At 33.8% G+C, this 24,678-nt stretch overlaps 1 protein-coding gene across 1 annotated transcript in view; it reads left to right on the top strand.

Annotated features, from left to right (window-relative positions):
• Window positions 1–5,419: 5,419 nt before the first annotated feature.
• LOC128192680 (uncharacterized) overlaps window positions 5,420–24,678 on the top strand; it is a 45,576-nt gene continuing 26,317 nt past the window's right edge. The window contains exons 1-6 of the mRNA XM_052865560.1: window positions 5,420–6,398; window positions 13,546–13,763; window positions 13,885–13,980; window positions 15,145–15,328; window positions 16,399–16,517; window positions 20,632–20,742. Coding sequence (XP_052721520.1) covers window positions 6,112–6,398; window positions 13,546–13,763; window positions 13,885–13,980; window positions 15,145–15,328; window positions 16,399–16,517; window positions 20,632–20,742 — 1,015 coding nt within the window. The 5' untranslated portion in view covers window positions 5,420–6,111. The remainder of the gene's footprint in view (window positions 6,399–13,545; window positions 13,764–13,884; window positions 13,981–15,144; window positions 15,329–16,398; window positions 16,518–20,631; window positions 20,743–24,678) is intronic.

Raw genomic sequence — 24,678 nt, 5'->3', positions numbered from 1 at the left:
TGTTAGCGCGACGGCGTGTTGTGCAAAGTTGCGTTAGCGCGACGGCGTGTTGTGCAAAGTTGCGTTAGCGCGACGGCGTGGTGTGTGTTAGCGCGACGGCGTGTTATGCAAAGTTGCGTTAGCGCGACGGCGTGTTGTGTGTTAGCGCGACGGCGTGTTGTGTGTTAGCGCGACGGCGTGTTGTGCAAAGTTGCGTTAGCGCGACGGCGTGTTGTGCAAAGTTGTGTTAGCGCGACGGCGTGTTGTGTGTTAGCGCGACGGCGTGTTGTGTGTTAGCGCGACGGCGTGTTGTGCAAAGTTGCGTTAGCGCGACGGCGTGTTGTGCAAAGTTGCGTTAGCGCGACGGCGTGGTGTGTGTTAGCGCGACGGCGTGTTATGCAAAGTTGCGTTAGCGCGACGGCGTGTTGTGTGTTAGCGCGACGGCGTGTTGTGTGTTAGCGCGACGGCGTGTTGTGCAAAGTTGCGTTAGCGCGACGGCGTGTTGTGCAAAGTTGCGTTAGCGCGACGGCGTGTTGTGTGTTAGCGCGACGGCGTGTTATGCAAAGTTGCGTTAGCGCGACGGCGTGTTGTGTGTTAGCGCGATGTCTCGTTTACCTGAACGCGATGTCGCGCTAACGCAAATGGCCCTATCCGGACACCATATTTATACATACATGTATACAATGTAAATATCCGATGACTTCCTGGATTTTTACTCTAGGACTTGTCTGATTGATAGGATAATAAAAAGAGGTTTCATTGCTTTTCGTTTGAACACGCTGGATTTAGATTAACAGACTAATACTCCTAACCTTTTGATATTAAAGTAGGCCACCATCAGATAAAGGTTTGGTTTTACATTACAGAAATGATTCTATCAGTTTTCACCAGAAGCTTTTGTATTTGAACATTGTCATTTTATTATAAATTTCCAGTATATCTACGTTGTAATTTTTGGCCATTTAATGCCGAACATTTCGGCTAAAACACACATTAAGATTGGCGCAATGATACCTAATAGACACACATTTTTTCATGATTCAATCCCATTTTTACGAAAAATGACCTAGAGACATTTTATACTTTATTTCAGAGCTAACAATTTAGATGCGATATAAAAGGTTGGTTTATTAAATTTTTGATATAAATCATATTATACTGAGAAAAATCATTAAGATAAATGAAGAAACTTTCAAATCAGGTGAGCTAAAAACGAAAGAATTCAAACGTTAGTACATAAGAAATACAGATCCATGCAGGCTTGTTTCACGAAGATTCGTGATATCATAAGTGCAAAACGCATGAAAATGGTTGCGCTTGAGTATTTTAAGGTTGTTCGCTACGTCTTGAAATAATTTCTCAAAACAGCAGAAAATTACTTGATTATAACAGAAAGCATGATGCATAGGCTATATAAATCAATTGGGCAAAGAATAAGAAATTTTGCAAATAAAAATTATGATTTACAAAAATTTATTTCAGTAAATATGAATTAAAACTCTAGTCGAATTTGAACTCGTGGTTTGCGGTTTACAAGCAAGCCCGATACTTTAACCACTGAGCTATGATGATATTCAACAAAATCGATCGACACAATCGATTCAACAAAAAAATTAAATCGCCATCTTGTGACTAAGTCTCCAAAATAGTTACTGTATTAGTCTTGATGTAGTGAGATACATTAAACTGCTCATCTGATTCACCTTCATATTTCACCAAAAAGAAAACGAACACCGGATGACTTTTTTAATTAAAAATTTTAAAAATCATTATATTTTGAACATATTTTATCTTTCTATACATTTTTTTTTAAATATGTGTTATAATCGTCAAAAAAGTGACATGATCATCAGGAATGGAAACAGTGCCATTGACTTTGTGAATGAGGGAAGAGTATATAGAAACCATATAATTACGTGATTGTATAAATTTCATTCTGTAACTGCTACCTGTATCAGAATACGCTATATTGCCATCATGAACAGGTATGTCTAATATTAGAAATAATGAGTAATCGTGTTACAGTGCCGTCTAAAACAAGACTTTTTGGAATGAGTTTGCTGACAGCCGTTTTAAGTGATATGTTCAGATAGATAGACAATCTTGGAATCGTTGTTCAGAGTCTGACGTATTTGTTTTTCAAAACTTCCTAGAAAATTGACTGTATTGTATTGCAAGTAAAATAGATAAACACTCAAATTAATGCTATTTTATTTATTTTTATCTCTTGTTAAATATTTTTTGGTTTTTTATTCTACATTTAGATTTACATCCACATGTATTTCATAATTTTATTTTAGATTTGAATTATACGTTTATGACAATTAGAGTAATGCACGGTGTATTTAAAAGACATGGGTGTAAGAGAATAATTGGAAGAACATTCGTTATCTACTGGGTGAAAGAAATATTATAAATGAATTTTTAAGATTAGTGTTATTTGTGAAAGATTTACTGATATCTCCCTGAGATCGTTTATGTAATCCAAAATTAATCGGAAAGAAAGAAAAAATAATAAAATGAACATTTGATTTATGCCAATGTGGGAAGACTTGTTCCGGGAAGAATCAACGTCATCCATTTATGAGAAAAATTGTCATTTTCCATGCGGACTCGTGATTTGTAAAACCAAGACAGTGACATAAAAAAAATTATAGGGTTTCTGTTTGAGGAACAGTGTCTGAGAGATTTATATTTTTGTTTTGGTTTTCTATCAGGCAAACATTATGAGAGAGAGAGAGAGAGAGAGAGAGAGAGAGAGAGAGAGAGAGAGAGAGAGAGAGAGAGAGAGCTTCCATATACTAGTAAACAGACAATGTATACCGCTTTCTGTCAATCATGGTACTTTTAAAGGGGCATGGTCACGATTTTGGTCAAAAAATATTTTCCCGATTTAATGTTTTCAATTAATGCTTCGGCAATGCATTTTTAATAGGCAACCAAAATTTAAGTGTCATTCGTTAAGTTATAAACAAGTTTAATACCTTACAATTATCTGCTATGTAAGCAAAGCTTTTGTTTACATTTTGAACGTTGAAAACAAAATTTCCGTTTTAGACCAAAAATGAATATGTTAATCGTTAGGAACTGTTTACTTATGCTTAAATTAAAATGAATATGAAGATAGACAAATTAGCTTAAAAAGGAATTTTTACTGGTATATTGAACCTACATGTATGTAAACAAAAAAATCCTTTAAAAAAATGTGCGGCAAAACGATCTTGAGATTTAGTTCAGTCATCTTTTCTTTTAAAAAGCAAAAGCACTTCACTCCACTGAATTTACATCGATACTGCATGACTTTAACCATAAATGAGCAGGTCTGTGATATCCCCAATGACACCATTCAATGGTTATTAACCTCCATTTTGTATGGTATCTGCCTTGGGGGAAGCCCATGTTTCACATTTGATTCAGTGCACATCAGATCTAGATATTTTTTTAAATTTTGGCCAAATGGGAATTTCTTGTCTGTTTATAGCTAGTAGTTCAACAGAAATGATTATCTACAGTTATAGCTTGACGAACAGTTAGGGATTGTATCAACAGCATCTCAAAAATACAAAAATGACTTGATAAAAAAACCCCGCAATATTTTAATACCCTGGCTGCGAACTGTGATAGCATGCCTCATTACATCGGATTCGTCCATTTAATGCCCATCCATCCCAGCATAGGAAGTGTTGGTTACGAAATGGATGAGATTTTTCAAAAAGCCCACGGAAAGTAATCAACTATACTGTGCATTCAAGCTTTATCTATTAACTACTGTGGAATGCAAAATGTCTCTTGGGATAATGGAAAGCAGTCTGCGTATGCTATCCTTGATTATTATATAAGCTTTCCAATAACAGGGGACGATTTGAATCTCGTGAGACAAGGTAGTCATTTGTCATCCCTGTATACTGAAATGACTCTTTGATTGACTCTTAAATTGTACATCTGTATTACACTCCTTGGGTTTTGTTTTGTTTTTACAATTTCCACCAAAGTTGGTTTATGGTATATTACCCATGCACCAAGCCTAGTCTTCCCTATTTATATGATAGTAGTTTAGGTTACGTGTAGCGAGAAAATGACGAACTGGTATTTTTTACTAAACTGTTTTTACCTGCTAAAAACAATTTTTAACAATTGACACCAACTGCATTAAGAAATGCACTAATGCTCGACAGAGGAAAAATTAAAATGGTAATAGTTGGTCAATCTTTTTATATATATACAAATATGTTTTTTTTCAATTTATTCCCTGTAATAAAATTGCAATTACGATACAAATCGTTGAACGCTATCTGTTAAATGGTTATCTTTTAAAATGGCTTGCAATATCATAAGGAATAATATTAATATTTGTTTTATATTTTAAATCTCGAACCATTTAAATAATTCGTCGAACAGGATAATCCCATTTTTTTTTTTACATTTGATCAGAAGACATGCATACAAGCGAACAAATGATAAGACACTCGCTAAGTCGTTTGTAGAACGTTTTGTTGAAAATCGTCTATAGATAACTGGGATAGTCTTGTAAAGTTAAGAATCCATTAGATATATAATTTTGAGCTTAGCAAGAATTACTCAGGCCCTGGAACTTGTGGTCAGCCTTTCAAACGTAGAAGCAAGCAGGACCTTATCGTGGAATCAATCCTGATCTATAATTGTAGAGTGAAAATTATAGAGCTACAAACCTTCAAGTAATGGCACATATCTACTTTTGGTATATTTAGGACTGATTGGCGTATTATATCCTTATATATAAATGATTGAAACCGAAAAAAGTCTTATGGCATTGTACGTACATATAATAAATGTTACTTTATTGGCCTTTAATATTCTTTAAAATTCCCGTATCATGCCGCCCTGTATTGTCAAGAAGAGTATATTGGTCACCAGTAACATACTATGGTAACTCGCGATCGGTGCGTTAATTCACATACATCATATTTGTGAGTTTTGAACATTATACACAATGTGCTTCTCATAATTATTCTAAATGATTTTAAAACTATTTTCTTACAAATATTTTTTTTTTAATTATGACTTACATACACAAGCAACGCCATTAACTATCAAATATAATTCCGAAAATGTTCTTATAAGAATCTAGTCTCGCGGTATTAGTATATGCGGGTAATGAATTAAATTTGTCTACAGTTTTCGTTACATTCATACCAGCATGAACAACAACAATGAAAACATTTTATTGTTTAAAGAACTTGGTTAAGTCAGCCAAGATTGCATACGGAAAAACTATCACAGATTATGTTTGAAGTTAACAATTTCCGTCAGAAAAGAAAATTCTAAAAACGACACTTTTGATTTCACGGTCTACTTTGCAATGTCTAGATGTTCTACACGTGTCCATGTCAAGTACTACCTATCAGGCGTCGTTGTTATGTAAAACTTGATTTTTATTGCGCGGGGCTCGTGTAAACAGTTAGACACGGGAAATAGAACAAGCTAGATAACTGATCATGAACGACCTATAAATAAGTTTATGTAAAGAAGTGATGAAATAAATGATCTCCACTTTGACTTAAGTCGTGTGACATACAAAGGAAAATAATAAATGGCTGTTTATCTTGACCAGATTTTCCCATCTCGGAAGGATATTGCTATTGATTTTGCCATCCATTCGTATTCCATTGGAACAAACTTCGTTGTCCATCTATAAAATGAATATATTGCCTACACAGAGGGAAGAAATTCTGAACTCCTCCGTAATCATCCTTTATTGCTGCTCCTAGGCGAAACCTCCCACTCAAATCAAAGAGGGCGAGAGGCAAGAAGCCATCATAACAATTGATTTCAAGGTTACAATGCAACCTGTTGTTTGTCAAACTACTCAAGCTCAACAACTTCTATTTTTACTTTTGCTTTAGAAAAGATCCCTTGCATAGATCAGCTGTTTTCAGCCTCACTTTATTTATTGGTGTCATCAGATCCCACATCTATATTTCCTCTGGGAGATAGTCTACACGCCGCCTTTGTTTAGGATGTGGATTTGGATGCATTAACTTACTAGTGAGCAGGTGGTTTTTTTTTATAGTTACGACATATAAATAGAGGTTCCTACATGGCTACTACTTTAATTGATTTACCTAGCGAAAAGGCATCGTGAATTTCAATAAAATGGAAAAAATATTCGGTTTTGCCTACTGTTCAGTTATTTTACTCTTCGTCCCTGCGTCTTATTCAGTGGAAATTTTAAAGATAGACTTCAAGATTTCGGAAGAAAGGTGCCTAAGAGGAAAGGCGATCCGGAATTTTATTCTTCATTTGAAATGTCAGAAAAATGTGATTGTGAATTCAGAGAACGGGATTGAAGACTCGTGTATTGTGAGACCATTTCATGGTGAAACTGTCAGCAACAGTTATCTCGGAGCTGATAATGCTTCTGTAGAAAGTATCTGCAAAATGTAAGTATCCTACTATAATGCATCAATAGAAAGTATCTGCCAAATTTAAGTATCCTATCATAATACATCAATAGAAAGTATCTGCCAAATGTGAGTATACTATCAAAAATGTGAGTATACTATCAAAAACGTTCATTTTTTTGTGCAAAAATTATGAACAAATAATCAAATAAATTTAAAAACTTGAATTCTCAACACTTGAGTACGACAGGCTTTGTACGTGTTTACATACAAACCCTCTAGGTAGATGCATTGTAATTTTATATGCAGAAATGGATAAAGACACTGAATACAGATGTTAGTACTTCTACATGTACATGTATATACCTAATACTTGGTTTGGATCGAGAAAAACGCCAGACACTCTATTATAATGATTACAATGTTTTAATTGCCACAATGAACGTTTGTGCAGTTAATGATCCCATGTTGTTTAATGAGCCTGGATAAACCAACCACTAACCACTGGTGTATGGTATTGAAACTTAAGCAACGTGAATGGCCCAACATACCGTATCTTGTGGCAATATGGATTGAATAGACCCTATAGAGTCGATGTGTTTCAAAAACCAAACATTAAAACAAACAGAATGCACTAAGTAGACTACAAGAGTCAATTGGGTTGTTATTATTTCTGCGTTTTATTGTTATTAGTCTGGGTAAAATGTGAAGGGGACCAGACAGACAAATGAAATTTTTGATCATAAATATTCATAAGTGACGGATATCGAAGACATTGCATAATTGTTATTGTTTTTTCTCTGCAGATTTATTATTAATCGAATGTCATGGTTGATCAATACCAAAATCTAGAAAACTATTTCATCAATTACTTCAATTAATTCTTTGAACGAAAAGAAGGTGGAAAATTCTGATTAGTGCTGCTTTTTGATATATTTATATTGATTTTTTTATTATTATTTTACCAAGAATTACGTTACATTTGAAAAGTAAATAATTTATACCTTCATCAAGATTGTTTGAAACTTCGAATGAGTATACATGTACATATATATATTTTTTATTTCTTATTCTAATTAAATAAATTGTAAACTGGTGTGATTTTCAATTTTGCATTGATATTTAAACCTATCTGATAATGTAACAAATATGTTTATACTAGCGACAACATAAAAGTAATAAAAAGAAAAAAAGCTACGTCAATTCAGTGTTATTCTTCCTAGTTAAAATCGACCTCAATCTATATAGATATACCGTCTATTCAAAGGTTATGGTTAAATGTAATGAAGATTCATACTTTTATTTTTATTTTTATTTTAAGCGTAAACATTTGCATTTTCCAGTGTCTTTTTTCTGAAATGAAAATACGAATCGATTTTGTAATGTATATATTATGTATATATTAGTATCGACGAATATTTTTTTTTTTGGGGGGGGGGGGTAGATTATGAGGTGTCCAAATACGGTCGGGCATGATTAATTTTATCACAAATCCCTTCGGGCTATATTAAATTTGAACACTCCTGACGGTATTTGATCACCTCATAATACTCAAAGAATGATTTATCATTCCTTAAATAGCACGGTGAATTTACCATTCAAAATAAAATCAACATAAACTCCAAATATCCTGGGACGTATAGCACATTTTAGAGACATTTGAAATATCACTATAAGGCAGATCTCTCTCCCTCTTTCTCTCTCTCTATCTCTCTCTCTCTCATTATTATTATTATTTCCGCGAAAATATTCAGCTTAATCTGTTGAGTTTATAAACAAGATATATTTGAATATGGCGACTTTTTTTTCAATTTAATTATGATAATGAGGCTGTGTCTCTGATTATATACATTTCAATATCATCTCAACTCTTCTTTTTTAAGAGAATGATTTAAACAATAAATGAAACTTGTTGATGACTCTAATGTACTCTGTATTGATTTTATGATTTTGAAATAATGGTTCATCAATCCTTTTCAACCTTGAATAAATGACAGTTAAAAGCTATTTCTCGAGTGCCTTATTTTCTAATTATAATGGACCTAAATTATTCTATAGACTAGACTTCTACGTCATAAAGAGTAGACCGAACATATACCGTCTATACAACATAATTATCGCTTTCATTTCATTTTCTCTCTTTCTTTCTTTCTCTCTCTCTCTCTCTTTCTCTTTCTCTCTCTCTCTCTCTCTCTCTCTCTCTCTCTCTCTCTCTCTCTCTCTCTCTCTCTCTCTCTCTCTCTCTCTCTCTCTCTCTCTCTCTCTCTGTGTAATATATTGTTTTTCTTCATATGAAGCAAAAATGTTCTTAAGCCAATTTCATGTGGGAACAGACAGAAAAAGCATTTCGAAGGACCTCATTTTTTTTCAATTTGTATTTGCCAATGTATAGAAAATATTAATTGATGACAATAAATGTTTATTGTACGTAATCGGTCTTTGGGGAAAGGTGTCTGTAATTTGTTATTAAAAGCTTTTTATATGTTTCTTTCTACTTTAAAAACCAAATATATCTTTACTTGCTCACCTTAATTATTTTGAAAAAAAAATGACTAGATGGAACATGTATTGCCAAAATTCAATTTACCGGTTATGTCTATGTGTAAGAAAATATAATGATACTGATTTTAGCTGACATTAGATTATACACAGACATTGAACTTCCGGTTATTTCTTTAACGTGCGGGTATCCAATTGTGAAAGACAAAGAAGAAGTGACCTAATGGGGCACCAGGTCCTACAAATTTACTAAAATAACTTTAAGTATAAATATGGGTATTTACATGACTGTTCAATCTTTCTACCGACAGTTATTCCTTTCTTGGCCTTTTGTGTCTTATTCAATCTGTGGTTTAATTATTAACTTACCATCTTGAGTTGTGATCAAGATCATTGCTCTAATCATTATTTCTGCCAGAAATTCAGTGAAAGAGTTTTATGTCGCTGTTAGTCTTTTATCCAAAACTCGGTGATATACGGTACTTAGCAGTTATTCACACCCATAGCTACACGATCTGAAAGAAATAATGTTAAATAGTGCTGACGTGAGTTGAAAACAAAGACTATGATAACACTTTTATACCAGAGTATAGATTCGATCATTAGATACCCCCCATGTGTTGCTTTTTTCCATTATTTTCTTTCTTTATCAGGATTCCCAGATGCCTACTCATAAAAAAAATCTTTCTTCTTTTTTCCTAAGACCGATTCACGGGTCGTGATAAAAATTGTTAAAATCTGTGAAATAAAGAGGGGTTTTTTAATATATCAAAATTGGTGGTTATTCATATTGCTCAAATGAACGTCTAAAAACAAAGCCGTTTTAGATATCTACTGAAAAAAGCATCATATACTTTTCACCCCATAATTGACATTTGTTAATATCCTTAAACGTCTGTAAATCATACAATTTGATATTTGTATCTGGGAAAAATTATATCATTGACATTTTATCAGCGTTAATATATGTATAAGTGCTTAGTGACACCATCAAACAACACCATTAGCAGTAGAGATAAATATTATGGACGTCTAACACCTTAGGGTTAAATTTTGAACAAATTCCGTACATTTTACAACCTTCAAGTTGGTTCGATAAGGGTACTTTTTTCATTACACAAAATAATAAGTTTGTCTTTCGGTTTAATTCGGGTGAATATTTATCAACTAATAAATCTAAAAAATATATTATTGACATTAAAACTAATATAAAATGTGTTACAGCTTAGTTAGAAAACATACGACAGGTTCTGTGGAGTATTGTAGGCACGAATAAGTCATTTACTCCAAATTTGTAAGCCCTTTTAGTGGACATTCTTGGAATGGCAAAAGAGATTCGGACGGGGCTTCAAAGCTATTGAAATTTGCAGGTACTGCTTTTTATATGAGCCCCCTGAAAAGCCTTTTACGCCCCACAAGACTTTTTTTTATTCATTTTCAATAAAAATACATATATACCATCCACTCACACCCCACAAACAAGTTGGGAAAGTAAACATTAAATTATACATGATAAGGTCTTACTACATATTATGCCACATCAAAGAGGCATGCCTATTTTGACCGTTTTCTTTGAGAAAATCTATTTTCCGGCACTATTTTTTCCCTAAAGAATAGTAATTTAATTAGTAAATATTTCACAGCGTTATCAAATCCAATATAAGCCTTTTCTAGATTGGCTAAAAATATGTCTCTTAATAACATGATAATTAAATTTATAGCTATGTATTTCTTTTCTGGAAAACAAAAATAACAGTTTAGGCAACGAATACAATTCTTTCACCAGACTTTCTCCATTCAGACATTATGAAGCGTTTCTAAGAGATGGATGGACAATAAATGAAGAAATGTGTATAATTGTTTCTGGTTCTAATAAACATATTGAACATAGTGGGAAATTTTTAATTTTACACATGTGTAGTATTTTGTTAGTACCTAATATTCTATGGATAATTCTATAGTTAAACCAGATCAATCCTGAATCTTTTGTAGCAGATCTAGGGTTATCTGCAGGTGTCACTACAGTATTAAATTTTATTATTACCTAATCAAAGGGATTTTGTTGTTTTATTACAAATTAAATATTTGCGTCTATTTTGAACTGCCGGTCAATAGACTGCGATCTATTAGACCGCCGGTCAATAGACTTCGATCTATTGGACCGCCGGTCAATAGACTGTTATCTATTGGACCGGCAACGTATATCAGAACGCGTGTATGTTATATTATTACCTTATCAAAGGGATTTTGTTGTTTTATTACAAATTAAATATTTGCCTCTATTTTGAACTGCCGGTCAATAGACTGCGATCTATTAGACCGCCGGTCAATAGACTGCGATCTATTGGACCGCTGGTCAATAGACTGCGATCTATTGGACCGGCAACGTATTTCAGAACGCGGGTATGTTAATGTTACATCCTTTCGATAGTTCTCAGGGAATGTATATTCCTTTACATAGACGCTGTTTTTAATACTTAATGAAACCAAATTCAATGTTATCAAAAATGGAGTATCATATAATCTAAAGCTTTATATATGGTAAAAGACTACTTAAAATCTAATGGGTTGAAGACTCCCCCTTCTTTGTGTTAACTAATATTAAATTGAGATGTTGTAATGCATGCAACAGGTTTGGTGCATGTAAAAGATGAAAAAAAAATCTGAGTATATTGCATAATTGCACGAAACTATCTGCAATATGCAAATTGTAAACCCGGAAAACTAAAAAAGGAATTAGGTAATAAAACAATTATTTAATGCTTGAACAGTCAATAGACCAGAATTTTTTCCCTTGGTGTTCTGGTCTATTGACTGCTCAAGCATTAAATAATTGTATACTATATATTCTTGCCAAAATTGCACAACTTTACATACAGATTAAAAATTCAAAACGAACTTCTGGAAAAATTCTCTTGACATCTTTTTAAACAACGCTTCATTTGCAATTTTCTAGCAAAATACACACGTGCATCCAGCAAGGCGTGAGACTTTGTTTACCTCGAAGTTACACATGTTCTTGAAAATCAACCCCGGGCCTTTTCACCCCCCTCCGGAAACAACACGCATCAAAAATTCAAATGGCCTCGCATTATTACAAAAATGGGATAGTTAGACCTCTTACACGTTGTTTTTCATCTCATAAAAAAAATCAGCTCCTGTCGCGTGCGGAAACGCCCCATATTCAAAGGAAAATTCGGGAATTATTTTGGCTCAGCCATGTTTTGAACCTTCAGTGAAATACTGTTATGACACCTGCAGGGTTTTTCACAGGACTTGATAACATGTACAGTCTCAGTTTATAAAGCTGACAACACTAGACACGTATATTCGTATAATTAACGAATTCATTCCTTAGACAATTTGAGTGCTGTTTTTTTTTTTTGGTACTCCTATATACTTAAGCAAATTATACATGCAGACTGATATAGAAGAGTAATATATGAAAATTAAAAATAAATAAATAAATAAAAAAAAAAAAAAAAAAAAACTGTTGCTGGCTTTGAATATATATATGTCTTTTATATTTTAACAAATCACAGTTTTATCATGAAAATGCGTGCAGTCAATAATAGGATGTGTTCAGAAAAAGTTTCTTTTTGTATTTTATTTTCTGAAGTGTTAACGGATTTGGCATATTTTTAACTTTTAAGCAACAGATACAAAACAAAAATTGATCACCATAATACCTGCGTGCGATCATATCATATTTCACCCTATAATCATCTTACATTCGACATGAAATCAAGATATGTGGATGCACTGCATAAATCAAAGCTAATCCTTCACGCGGTGTCGGCTGATAAAATGAAATCATTATGAAAATCAGGTTTGCTTCGAGTTTACTCTTCTGTTTCATTATAGGCAGAATCTGAGAGTGTTAAATTAAAATCAATCAAGCCCTGAAACTTTGAAATTATCTTGTATAAATTATTTTCGCTTTTTGTAATTGAATGCTACATTTACAATGTTTTGCACGTTTAATTTAATACAAAGTAAGAAAGCATTTTTTAAAGGGGGATGGTTACGAGCTTGATCAAAAAATTTTCCGTTTATATTGTAATATAGTGCTTCAGTAAGGCATTTCTAATAGTCTTCTTTAATCTGAGTGTCAGTCGATGAGTTATAAGAGAGACACAGTAATTCTTAGTTACATACATGTATAATATGTAAACAAAGCACATACCATGTTTTTGTTTGCATTTTGAATGTTTAAAATAGATATCCAGGTTTAGACCTACATGTATAACAAACGCTAGGAACTATTTATAAATGTTCCTAAAACTTAGTAGATAGAAAAATAATCTCGGAAAAAGATTCTTTACCGGTAAATTGAATCAATATACAAAAACATGACACGAGCCTTGTTTACATAACAAAGAGTTGTTAACTCTGTATCTTGCTTATCACTCTCTGGTTAACACTCAGACACTAGTTGACCATCGCATTACTAAAGCCTTGTAATCAATAAAAATGAAAATATAAAATTTGACCAAAAATCTTGACTCTAACCTCTTTAATACGACATGAATAACAAAAAGTACAGAAGGAATTTCTTAATCGTCACAACCGAAAATGAGAACAAAATTGTATAATTAGAACATAATTAGAACATTTTCAATTTTGAAAGTGTTGAGTAGGATTTCAGTAATAGAGTGATATAGTTTTATTTTATTTTCCTTTTCAGGAAACCAGAAGCAAGATCTCAAACAGCACTGTGCCTGAATATATCGGGAGACTGCAGCGATGTCAAACACGTAATCGATAAAAGTCCGTCCATGTTGCACAAAAATCAAACAGATCTGCTGTCTTTGACGCTTATGCAATACAATCCTTTACGTTTAAAAAATACACCGCAAAATATCTTCGACATTTACAACATATTCCTTGAAGTTGATTCATATGGTAATTTTGGGTAAACTTAATTGACTTTAATGGTATTAAATTGAAGTTTTGATAAGGAAGTAAAGCTAGGATAATTACTGTAAGGCATATTATGTGCACGTTTCCCTTCCTTTTTAAATAGATGCCAATTGCCATACACAGTTAGACTGTTCCTGGTCGCTCCACAATGCGCAATGGTCTAATTGGACTAGGTATCCTTTCGATACTCCCGAACAAGGTAAACACTGAACAGAGCATGCGCGGATCCAGAAGGGGTCGGGGTCAGACTCCCTTATGAAAAATTCTAATTAATTTCTAAATCTTACTTAGAAAAATTGCCAAAAATATGCTTCTGATCCCCTTAACCCATGGCAAACTCAAATACTCCCGCACAGACCCCCTTCATAAAAACAATTTCTGGATCCGCATAATTATGCATATAAGAATTAGATTCATCATTATCAAACTTCTGTATATGCTCTTGTGTTCATTTACCCTCTATTAAGTCACAATATCAAACTGAAATTGCAAATTCAAATTAACTTAAGTGCCAATGGAAGAGTTTTGATAAGAGAAAACATGGCGAAACAGCTTTTAACCTTGTAGCGGTGAAAAATTGCAGCAGATCATATACATGTATGTCAGTATTCCAGGAATAAATGTAAATACAAGAGGTTTTGCAACATTGGTTCGTTTGACCTACTTTCTGGAAAAGTACTTAGAACTGCAATCTAGAAATACATAAAATAATTCCGATATATTGCAAATGAAGTCCTGACATTTTGATTACGATCATTGTTTCAGGTGTATTGCAATCTTCGTGTGACTTTTAAGTCTGGGTGGATAAATCTACTGAGGAGAGCTCAATTATTCTCATTAATGATCTGATATAGATGATCTACATTAATTAAAAGTGATACTTTTACAAACAATGGAGCATAAAAAAGAAAAGATGTCGATCAATAACACCATTGTCCAAATGAATGTTTAATTAAGCATTTTTTTTTATATCTATATCCTACATGTAAAATAAAATAAAACCTACAATGTACATGTACATGTAAAACTCGCTTATAACGAAGTGCCAGGGACAGGCGATTTTGCTTCGTTATAAGCGTAATTCGTTATATCGAATAAGTTTACAACACGAAATAAAGTCACGGGAAATGAGTCACTTCGCTGTAAGCGTCAATTCATTATAAGCGTGTTCGCTATAACTGTGTTTTACTGTACACTGGTATAAGTGCTTTTTAAGTCAACAAGCTTGTTTTGTTTTGTTGTTGCCGCCTCTTTTTTTTTTGGTTTTTCAATAAATTTTTGTTTAATTTAATTAAAATTAATTCAAATTTTCATATTTGATATGTTCGTTGTATGGATCTCAATGCATATCTATTATTGTCAGAAATTACCTTCACTGGGTCTGAAAATGGTTACTTGGAATCACCTGTTATTACTGGTTCCGCTGGGAATACGTGTTTGACATGGAATTCAAAGGGATTTGGAAACATTTCACTCCAAGCGACGTCAATTGATTCTCAGAAAGTTTTATCCTTTAAAAATTTTAACATCGAAAGCAAGGAGAAGCAGTGAGTATGACCTAGTTCTTTCTCAATTCTCTCCTCTTTTACAAACTTCATACAAGACTTGCGTATGCAAAACGGAGCATGACAGGTACAGATGACTTGAATTTGATATTAAATCGGTCAGAAATCTCGCGCAGAAAAATATAGCCGTATATCATTGAAATGACTACTATCGACATAATTGCAAGAAAGGGATACGGAATAGACAATCGAACACACCATCATTGATAATGAATAACCATTGATTAGTTTTGTTATATCATGACTGTCACTGTTCAAACTATTATAAAATGTCACAGAGCTCTTAGACTTCTCGAATTCAACGTAAACAGGAACTGAGCTTCCGGTACGTTTAAGTGGCCAATTAATTTTCCATTTGACGTCACTTAGGTTTATTGCGACAGGCGTTGTATTTAAGCGTTCGATTTGTTGATGTCTTTGTTTTGTTAAAAGTGATAGATGCTCATTTATTCCGCTATCTTAAGATCTTTGAGAGTGCTAAAAACGTCAAAAATTCTGACTGACTGCATAAACTGTAGATAAAGCTGTGTTTTGAATGGTGAAGCGATAAACACAATTTATAGTCATGTTCTAGAAAAGAATTCGAAGACAGACAGTGATGTTTTTTTAAGCATTCCAACGGGGGAGGGACCTCCACCTTCAGGAATTATCCTTATATTAAGTGGAACAAAAACGTTAATTAAACTTTGAGTTTAGTTGTAATTTTTTTAATCAGAAATTAAGGATAAAAATAGTATTTACATCTGAGCTCAAATAATTTTCTATTTCTAAAATGTATTACTGTGTTAATACTGCCAGTTACAAAACCAAATAGCAGTCTCACTTTTTTGATTTGTCAGCGTATGAATATTGAGTGTGACAAATACATGTGCACTTTTTGCAGAAAATACACGATTCACTAACGCGAGCTTTTGAATTCTACCTTTATTTTAATGCCACATTTGTAACTGAAAAGAAGTGTAATAAATGTAATTTAATTGGTTAAATGTTTTTGAAAAAAAAAAAACGAGATGTGTTCGTCGTTCACTTCATTAATGTTACTTGTATGACAGGGGACACGTTTGGGACTTTGGAAAAATTGACGTTGCATTCATCGTGCGCTTCAGACTAATTGAAAGTAGCAGTTATTTCATCAGTGTCGCCGATGTTGCTTTTACCGATTGCAAAAGAGGTAAAGTTGAGATATGTTTCTAGTTATGCCTTTTTCGTGTCATTTATGCATCAGTATCAAACGCATGGACTCTAATATTAAAGTTATTGAATTCCACACATAATTATTGCTTTGAGTTATAAGGAATATTATAATACTTTTGTCTATATGAAGTTGAGATGGTAAGACAGCTATTCATCATTGTGTCAGCGTTTTTACTTATAGCAAAGCTATGCTCCGAGGTATAAAATGTGCTGCACACCCCTCGGAATGCTGTCATTTAAATTTTGACTCCAATTTTTGTTTCTTTGAAATTTGATAGGTTGGCTTTCTCTAACACTATTTAACAAGAGGCCCATGGGTCACATCGCTCACCTGAACAACAGTTCCTAAGAATATTTCATAGCATATGCTTTTTTCTGTTCTACACTTTGAACCCCTTTCTGGGGCCCCATTGTTGGTCTAGGAGTTGGCTTTTACAATTTTGAATTTACATTATTTGAGGATGTTTGCGTAGTAATCTCACAAACTGTAGCAATGTAGTTCTTGAGAAGAAATTTTTTAAACATTTTCCCAATATACTTCTTTGTTAAACTTTGAACCCCTTCTGCTGCCCAAGTGTTGGCTAGGGTCACGGCTTTTACAATTTAGAATTTTCACTATTTGATGATCCTTGCACAGTAATCTCAAAAACTGTTACATCATGATTGTAGTTCTCGAGAGGAAGATTTTTAAACATGTTTCATATATATATATATTCTATGTTAAACTTTGAACCCCTCTTGGTGCCCCGTATAAAACCGGGAGTACCGATTTGAACAATTTAGAATTGACAATAGCCAAGGATGTATTCATAGTAATATCTCAAACTGTTGCACTGTAGTTCCTGAGAAGATTTTTAAACATTTTGCTATTTATGTTAAACTTTGATCCCCGCCTTGGTCCCAGTTTGGGTCCGGGGGTCTTGATTTTTACAATTTAGAATCTTCACTATATACACAAGCTTTTGTGTAAGTATTGGCATTTCCGGCGCAGTGGTTCTTGAGAAAAAGATAATTAAACATTTTTCTTATGCATTTCTATGTTAAACTTTAAACTCCACCTGGGGCCCTAGTTTTGGTCAGGGGCTCACAATTTTTATAATTTAGAATCTTAACTACATGTATATATACAAGCTTTCATGTAAATATAGGCATCTCTGGTGCAGTGGTTCTTGAGAAGAAGATTTATAAACATTTTATTTTATCATACTTTCATGTTAAATACTGAAATCTGATTGGTTAAGACGCAGTTGATAATCCGTTCTATAACCCTCAGCGTTAGCAACACACTTAGCAACGGGAAACACAACGAATTGTTACATGCGCGTAAATAATGCGCGTACAGTTCGCCGTAGAATTCACGTAATTCTATATAAAAGCAATATAAATATTCTCTAAAATTAAGACATTCAATATAAAAAAATAAATAGTGCCTGTTTGGGAGGATAACAGTTGAAATCGACACCTCTCGAAAACCATTGTCAACCTCCGCTTCGCGTCGGTTGACAATGGTTTCCTCGGGGTGTCATTTCAACTGTTACCCTCCCAAACAGGCACTATTTACATAATGTATTTCTATGGTAAACTTTGAAACCCGCCTGGGGCCTCAGTTTTGATCTGAGGGTCACGATTTTTACAATTTAGAATCTTCACTATATATACAAGCTTTTGTATAAATATTGGCATTTCTGGTACAATGGTTCTTGAGAAGATTTATAAACATTTTTCCTATGTATTTCTATTTTAAATTTTGAACCCCGCTTAGTGCCTCAGTTTTGGTCCGGGGGTAAAGATTTTTACAGTATAGAATTTTTCACTATACATGTATATACATACAAGCTTTTGTATATTGTTAAGTGGTTCTTCAGCAGAAGATTTTTAAAGACACACACCCTCTACTCACTGTTTCGCAATTATCTCTTAAATAAGGGTTTAGCCTTTATTTTAACATTTAGAATCCCCTTCCCATAAGAATGCTTTGTACCAAGTTCGGTTAAAATGGCCCAGGGGTTGTTGAGAAGAAGTCAAAAATGTGAAAAGTTTACAGACAGACAGACAGACGGACGGACGGACAACGGATTATCAGAAAAGCCCACTTGAACCATATTCAGCACAATGACGTTAGCGATTGAGATCAGCAGGTTCAATTGCGCCTTTCTGGCAGAGCTCGGAAAAACTTCCCGGATGTATTAAAACAATACCGGGTTTTAGAACTTTAAGGAAGTAAAGCACACATCTCTCCAAACACATACATTTGTTGATTTATATCGAGTTTTATAAAAAGAGGGTTTTTGTGGACGCCTCTTATATACATTCAAGGTGTATTTCGAGCTCTGTCGGAAAGGCCCGAGAAGTTGCGATTGTAATTATTCGATATCCCTGAGTTGGGTGGCTCTTTCATTAAACCCTTAAGAGGGCTCGATGTTCGTGGCCATTTTAAACTATTTTGATCTCCTTCAGAAGAAGAGCTTTATATGAAAAGATTGTAAAAGCCTATTTCCAATATGTAAAAATAATGGATTTTTTCTCTTCAAAATAATAGTTCATAGGTAAAGAAACCATATCTAAAAGTTTTTGGTAGATCTGATGGTTAATTTGTTGACCATGGTCCATTGAGCATCCTTAACACTGGCGTCGGAAGCAAATTGAAAGTGGGGGGCTACACTAATCCTCAGAAATATTGAGGAAAAAAAATATTCCCAAAATCATGGAAATCCTAATCCCGGGGGGGGGGGGGGGGGGTAAATTTAGGAACAATTATCTTTGCTGCGAGAAAAAGTGGGGGGGGGGGGGGGGGGGCTGAACCCTCTATGATGCTATGTCCCTAATGGTTAGGTCTAAGCCCCCCTAGCCCCCCCCCCACCCCCCCCCCCCCCCCCCGGTTCCGACGCCTATGCTTAACAAGAACTATATGTATTCTTCTCAGGCAAATCCTCGGGAAATCGTTCCTGTCTCGGGTTTAATAAATGAGCTATCCCACCAAAAGCCATTAAATAAGTGTATACTATGTCTTTCAAAAATATAAGGTTTACTTATATGTTTGTTTTTGCGATTCGTAGATTAAAAATAGTTCTTATCGTGTCAAGATCACCCTTGTCATACAAAGGCTTGCAGATCTTATGACATGCATCATTATCTAATCCCCTGACAAACGAACATTCCGCTAGGTCCATCACATCAACAGTTACGCTACATTTAACGGCTTAACAAAACCATACAGGAGTTTTTAATAGATCTCTTTTTTTTTGCTTCGCAACTACGTACAGCTTTTTGCACGTCAGGGTGATAGAAATGTTTGTGAACGTTGGACTTGTTAGATGGAGGTCGTGTAGTTTCTGAATGGCTGACCGCTGATCGAAACGACATTTCGTTTTATCAAAAGGATTTTATGGATTAACACATCTAACTTACTCCATAGCCGGGTGGATAGACAGACATTCTTTATTCCCTCTAAAAGTCAGAGATTAAATCCATCAAACAAGTGTTTGGTGCAATGTGTTTACAATAAATAGTGCTGAAATTTCAAGTATGAAATTATCACGAAGAAATATATACAATTACTTAAATACAGAACACAATCAATGTTCAAATATCATGAAATGTTCATTATGAATCGCACATATTTAAACAAAATAACGTTACAAGAGTGCTCGCTATTGTCCTTTATCATCAATGTGATACCTTCCGAAACTAAAAGTATATAGTTTGCCCACTCCTCCTCTGGAATGTACGAATTAAGTAAAAGGAAATATGGGATAAAAAACGAAAAAAAAAAACTTCTGCGCTTACCATATCATTTCATTTGATTGAATGAGATTGTGTAAAATGTCCGCTAGCCTTATAATTTGTATTGAAATGATAGCCCCTGAAAAATAAAACGTTGTTACTGCGATGTTTAGAATATGACAAACACCAGCGGGCGGGTAAAGTGACAGAGATATTGATCAGAAGAGCTTAGAAAATAAATATCAATTATATTATTTAATGAAAAATTAGATAATGACTTAAAAATGTTATTTGTGACTGTTTCTATCTGCAACTATTTTTCTTCTTTAAATTAAAACACACACGTGTCAATATTTAACGTGTTTCAGATTCCTATAGAAACTGTTCCTTTGAGACGCCCTTACCCTGCCCGTTGGTGGAGACATACCACGGATGTAGCCTTGTTCGTACCAAAGGGGATCCTCACAAAGACATTGAAGGTAAAACTCTCATAAATGCATTTTATTCAACACTACTTTACACTTTTACAGCGTAAAAGTGTCATTTTTAGACGGGATCACGTGACCCCGTCTATTGGTTTACTGTCAGCCGAAGTCTCAAACCGGAAGGCACGCGTAGAACACATGAATTGAGTCTACGCGTAAGAAAATAGTGCAGAAAGTTTTATGCATTTCAGTAAATATGTACTATAAAAACACGCATTAAATCTTTTTAAGTTTTCTGTGTATAAACAAAATTCTATTTAGAAAATAAGCAAATAGTTTTATTGATCAAAATATTCTTGCTCGGGTTCAAATGTGGAATGAGTTACGTAACTGAATGCACAGCGCCGTTGACGATTCAGTTGATGTACGAGCTCATTAATCAATAGAAAAGGTTGATGGTGGAATCGAAATTAAAGTTCCCAAACGCATGTGCCATTTTTGAAAAGTTGTGAAATTTATTTTGACAATCTTTCACCTTTATACAACCAAACTTCATGCGCAAGCCGAAGTTAAAATCGGGACGTGTTATACACAGATGTTTTACAAATTAAATAGGTGTTTCATTGGCTTCCAGTCTACTTGCGGTATGACTGCTGTTCGTCTCTAGAGGAATTTTGTACAAAGAAAATAAAAACAAGTCTGAATTTACCTTCTTGTTCGTTGGCTCTTTAGTTGATTAAACTGAATTTAAATTTTAAACAATGCATTGTAAGCAAAATCTATAATAGATTCTACATTTTGGAGGACTTTTATATCATATTATATATACAATCTTATCGATTGAAGAACCAAGTTAAATGTTAATGTTCATGTTTTCCGGCTTAGTTGGAATCAGGCTTGGGATGAATTACATTGTAAAATATTGCATTACATTACCATTACTTCATGAATTATAGGGCATTAAATTATCATTACTTAATGTTCTTGAAGTAATGCATTACATTACCATTACATGAGTAAAGTAATGCATTACCATTACTTTGTGAAAAGTCAATAAGTTTTAAAAAAGTAATTTAAAAACTAAATAAAAAGTTTTTGTAAATATTTCATAAATAAAACATGCTTAAAATATTTACAGATTCATGGTCATGTTCACTATTAGGGTCAAATTTAATGACTTATACTAGATTGCTGTTGCAATTTTCTACAATTATGAAGGCCGGGATTGAGTAAAATTTAGACAAAGTATCAGACAATTGCAAAAAAGCCGAATTAACATAGATTGTAACAACTAATTCAAACTCATAAATTTTGAAAGCATATTCGAGGAACTCCAGGACAATTACAAATTCAAACTTTCAAGACCACGTCTTTCAGTACTCTCAGTACTTTGATTATAACACCAATCTGGCGAGGATATCGCTTGTTGCAAATTAAGTACACCAAATATCATCATTCAATATAAAGACATATTGTTCTTGGGTCAAGCTAAAGGCATCAAAGACAACTGAAGAATACTCAAATATTTAAGTCGGTGTTTGTTTTCAAACACAAAATTTCGTAGGATACATGTATTAGAACCATTTAAACAAGAGTTTTGACTTTGGGTAGTTGTGTCAAACAGCAATGTGACGACGAAGGCCTGTTTATTTCATAGCTAGCCACTCAGCCATGGCTTTCGAGGTAAGACTACGCAATTGATGCATATTTCGCTTGAAATCACGTGATTTTTAATTTGTTTTGACGCAAGGAATAAATAGCTACATGTACATGTACGCGCTACTGAAGGTCCAAGGTCTTGTTGAAGTGGTTCTATAAAAAAGTAGGATGTTATTTAAATGTTCGATGGAACGATCAAAGGAAGCTACGTAGAATTTGTAAGAAAAAATCTCCTTATTTGTACAAAAAAGGGATGCACAAAATTATCAAAGGTCAAAATCTCGTACATGCATTTTATTACTCTCTTACTAGTATTTTCTACGGGGTAAAAATTAAGTTGTCATATTAAGGTAATCCTATACTCGGCACTTAATGGGCTCAATCATTAAAAGCTTAGCTTTAAATGATGAATATACATTCTAGCAATACATATACAAAAGAAAATATGTATGTTTACATGCTAGTTTGTTTGTTATCACCTCTCAGACGGGTGTACCCCCTTGCGAAAATTATTGACAATTATGAAATTTGCCAGACGTCCGTTTTTCATAAAAATGATTACAAATAATTTTGGGAAAATTAGAACTGAACATACAAAATAGAGTATAAATATTTATTTAAGCCATATCTCATCAATAATTTTGCGCAAATTTTTGTAAGTAAGTACGCTTTATAGACCTGATGTATCAAAATAGAATGCAAAAAATGCAATGCTAGTATCACGTTTGGTAATTTTTTTACTAATTTATGGACTCAAACTTAAATGTATGGTGTTTATTCTATAGATTGACATCTTAGAAAAAAGATATGGTAAAATAAATTATATGTTGACGGATTACTTTTCACGCCATAAGCTCTAAACCAAGTAGATCCTGACGAAAAAATCCGTAAAAGTCACATTTTGCTACAGTTTTCTGCCTAGATCTGTCAACAATGTTAGATATCATTTAAACATTAATTAATTGACGATTGATTAAATTTGAAATAGCTTCTGTCTCTAAATTTAAACCGGTTTTAGTAAAAGAAAAAGAAAAATTCGGGGGAGGGGGTCAAAACAAAGAAGATATAAGTATACCTGAGATTCTGGTTAATCACAAACTTCGTTTTTCATTTTACTTTCACAGAATAGAGTTTTTCAACATTTATCATTTCTATCTCTCATAGAATACATATATTACCGTTCTAATTGCTTATTATTGCCATTGTTTACAACAGCGATGTACAGCAAAATCAATACCGGGTATCAAAAACGCTGTGTAAAAGTCGAACCAATATTGTAAAATCCGTATTATGACGTAGTGCGATACTAGGACTACTTTAACAGAGATTTTGTGAAGATATCAATTAATGCAACGCTGCCAACTATCACAATGCATAGTCATTTTGTTCAAAATGGTCAAGAATATCAAAGGTGTCTGGCGGAGATACTAATTTTGAAAGCGATGTTTGTCTAGAACTACTTGTACATAAACCATAAAAAATAGAATTTTAACATAGATCTGTACCACACACGCTGTCCATATTTTAAATAACAAACTTTTTTAGAAAATGTCATTCACGTGATGTCAAAGTAGACTGTTTTCGGTCTACAAAAATAGTGTTTAAATACATGTACAAATACAGTCCACATATATTCGAAGAGGTAAATATTCCCTGGAGAGCTTCATAATTAAATATACTCATTGCTTTTATAGCTCACCTGAGCCAAAGGCTCAAGTGAGCTTTTCTTATCACAATGTGTCCGTTGTCTGTCGTTGTCGTCGTCGTCGTCGTCGTTGTTGTAAACTTTTCAGATTTTCATCTTCTTCTCAAGAGCTATTGGGCAAATTTCAACCAAATTTGGCTAAAAGCACCACTAGGTGAAGGGGATTCAATTTTGTTCAAATGAAGGGCCTGGTGGTATGGTGGGGCCACAATGGGGGAATGGATTTTTACATAGGAATATATAGAGAAAATCTTTAAAAATCTTCTTCTCAAAAACTATTAGGCCAGGAAAGCTCAAATTAAAATGGAAGCATCCTCAGGTAGTGTAGATTTAAGTTTGTTCAAATCATGGTCCCCGGGAGTAGGGTGGGGCCACAATTGGGGGATCAAGCTTAACATAGGAATATATAGAGAAAATCTTTAAAAATCTCAAAAACTATTAGGCAAGGAAAGCTTAAATTTGCGTGGAAGCATCCTCAGGTAGTGTAGATTTAAATTTGTTCAAATCATGGTCCCCGGGAGTAGGGTGGTGCCACAATTGGGGGATAAGTTTTTATACAGGAATATATAAAGAAAATCTTTTAAAAAAAATTCTTTTAAAAACTATTTGGCCAAGAAAGCTCAAAT

Source organism: Crassostrea angulata, chromosome 7 (assembly GCF_025612915.1).
Source record: "Crassostrea angulata isolate pt1a10 chromosome 7, ASM2561291v2, whole genome shotgun sequence".
In the NCBI taxonomy this organism is placed as follows: Eukaryota; Metazoa; Mollusca; class Bivalvia; order Ostreida; family Ostreidae; genus Magallana; species Magallana angulata.
This window is presented reverse-complemented; position numbering and strand designations above follow the sequence as displayed.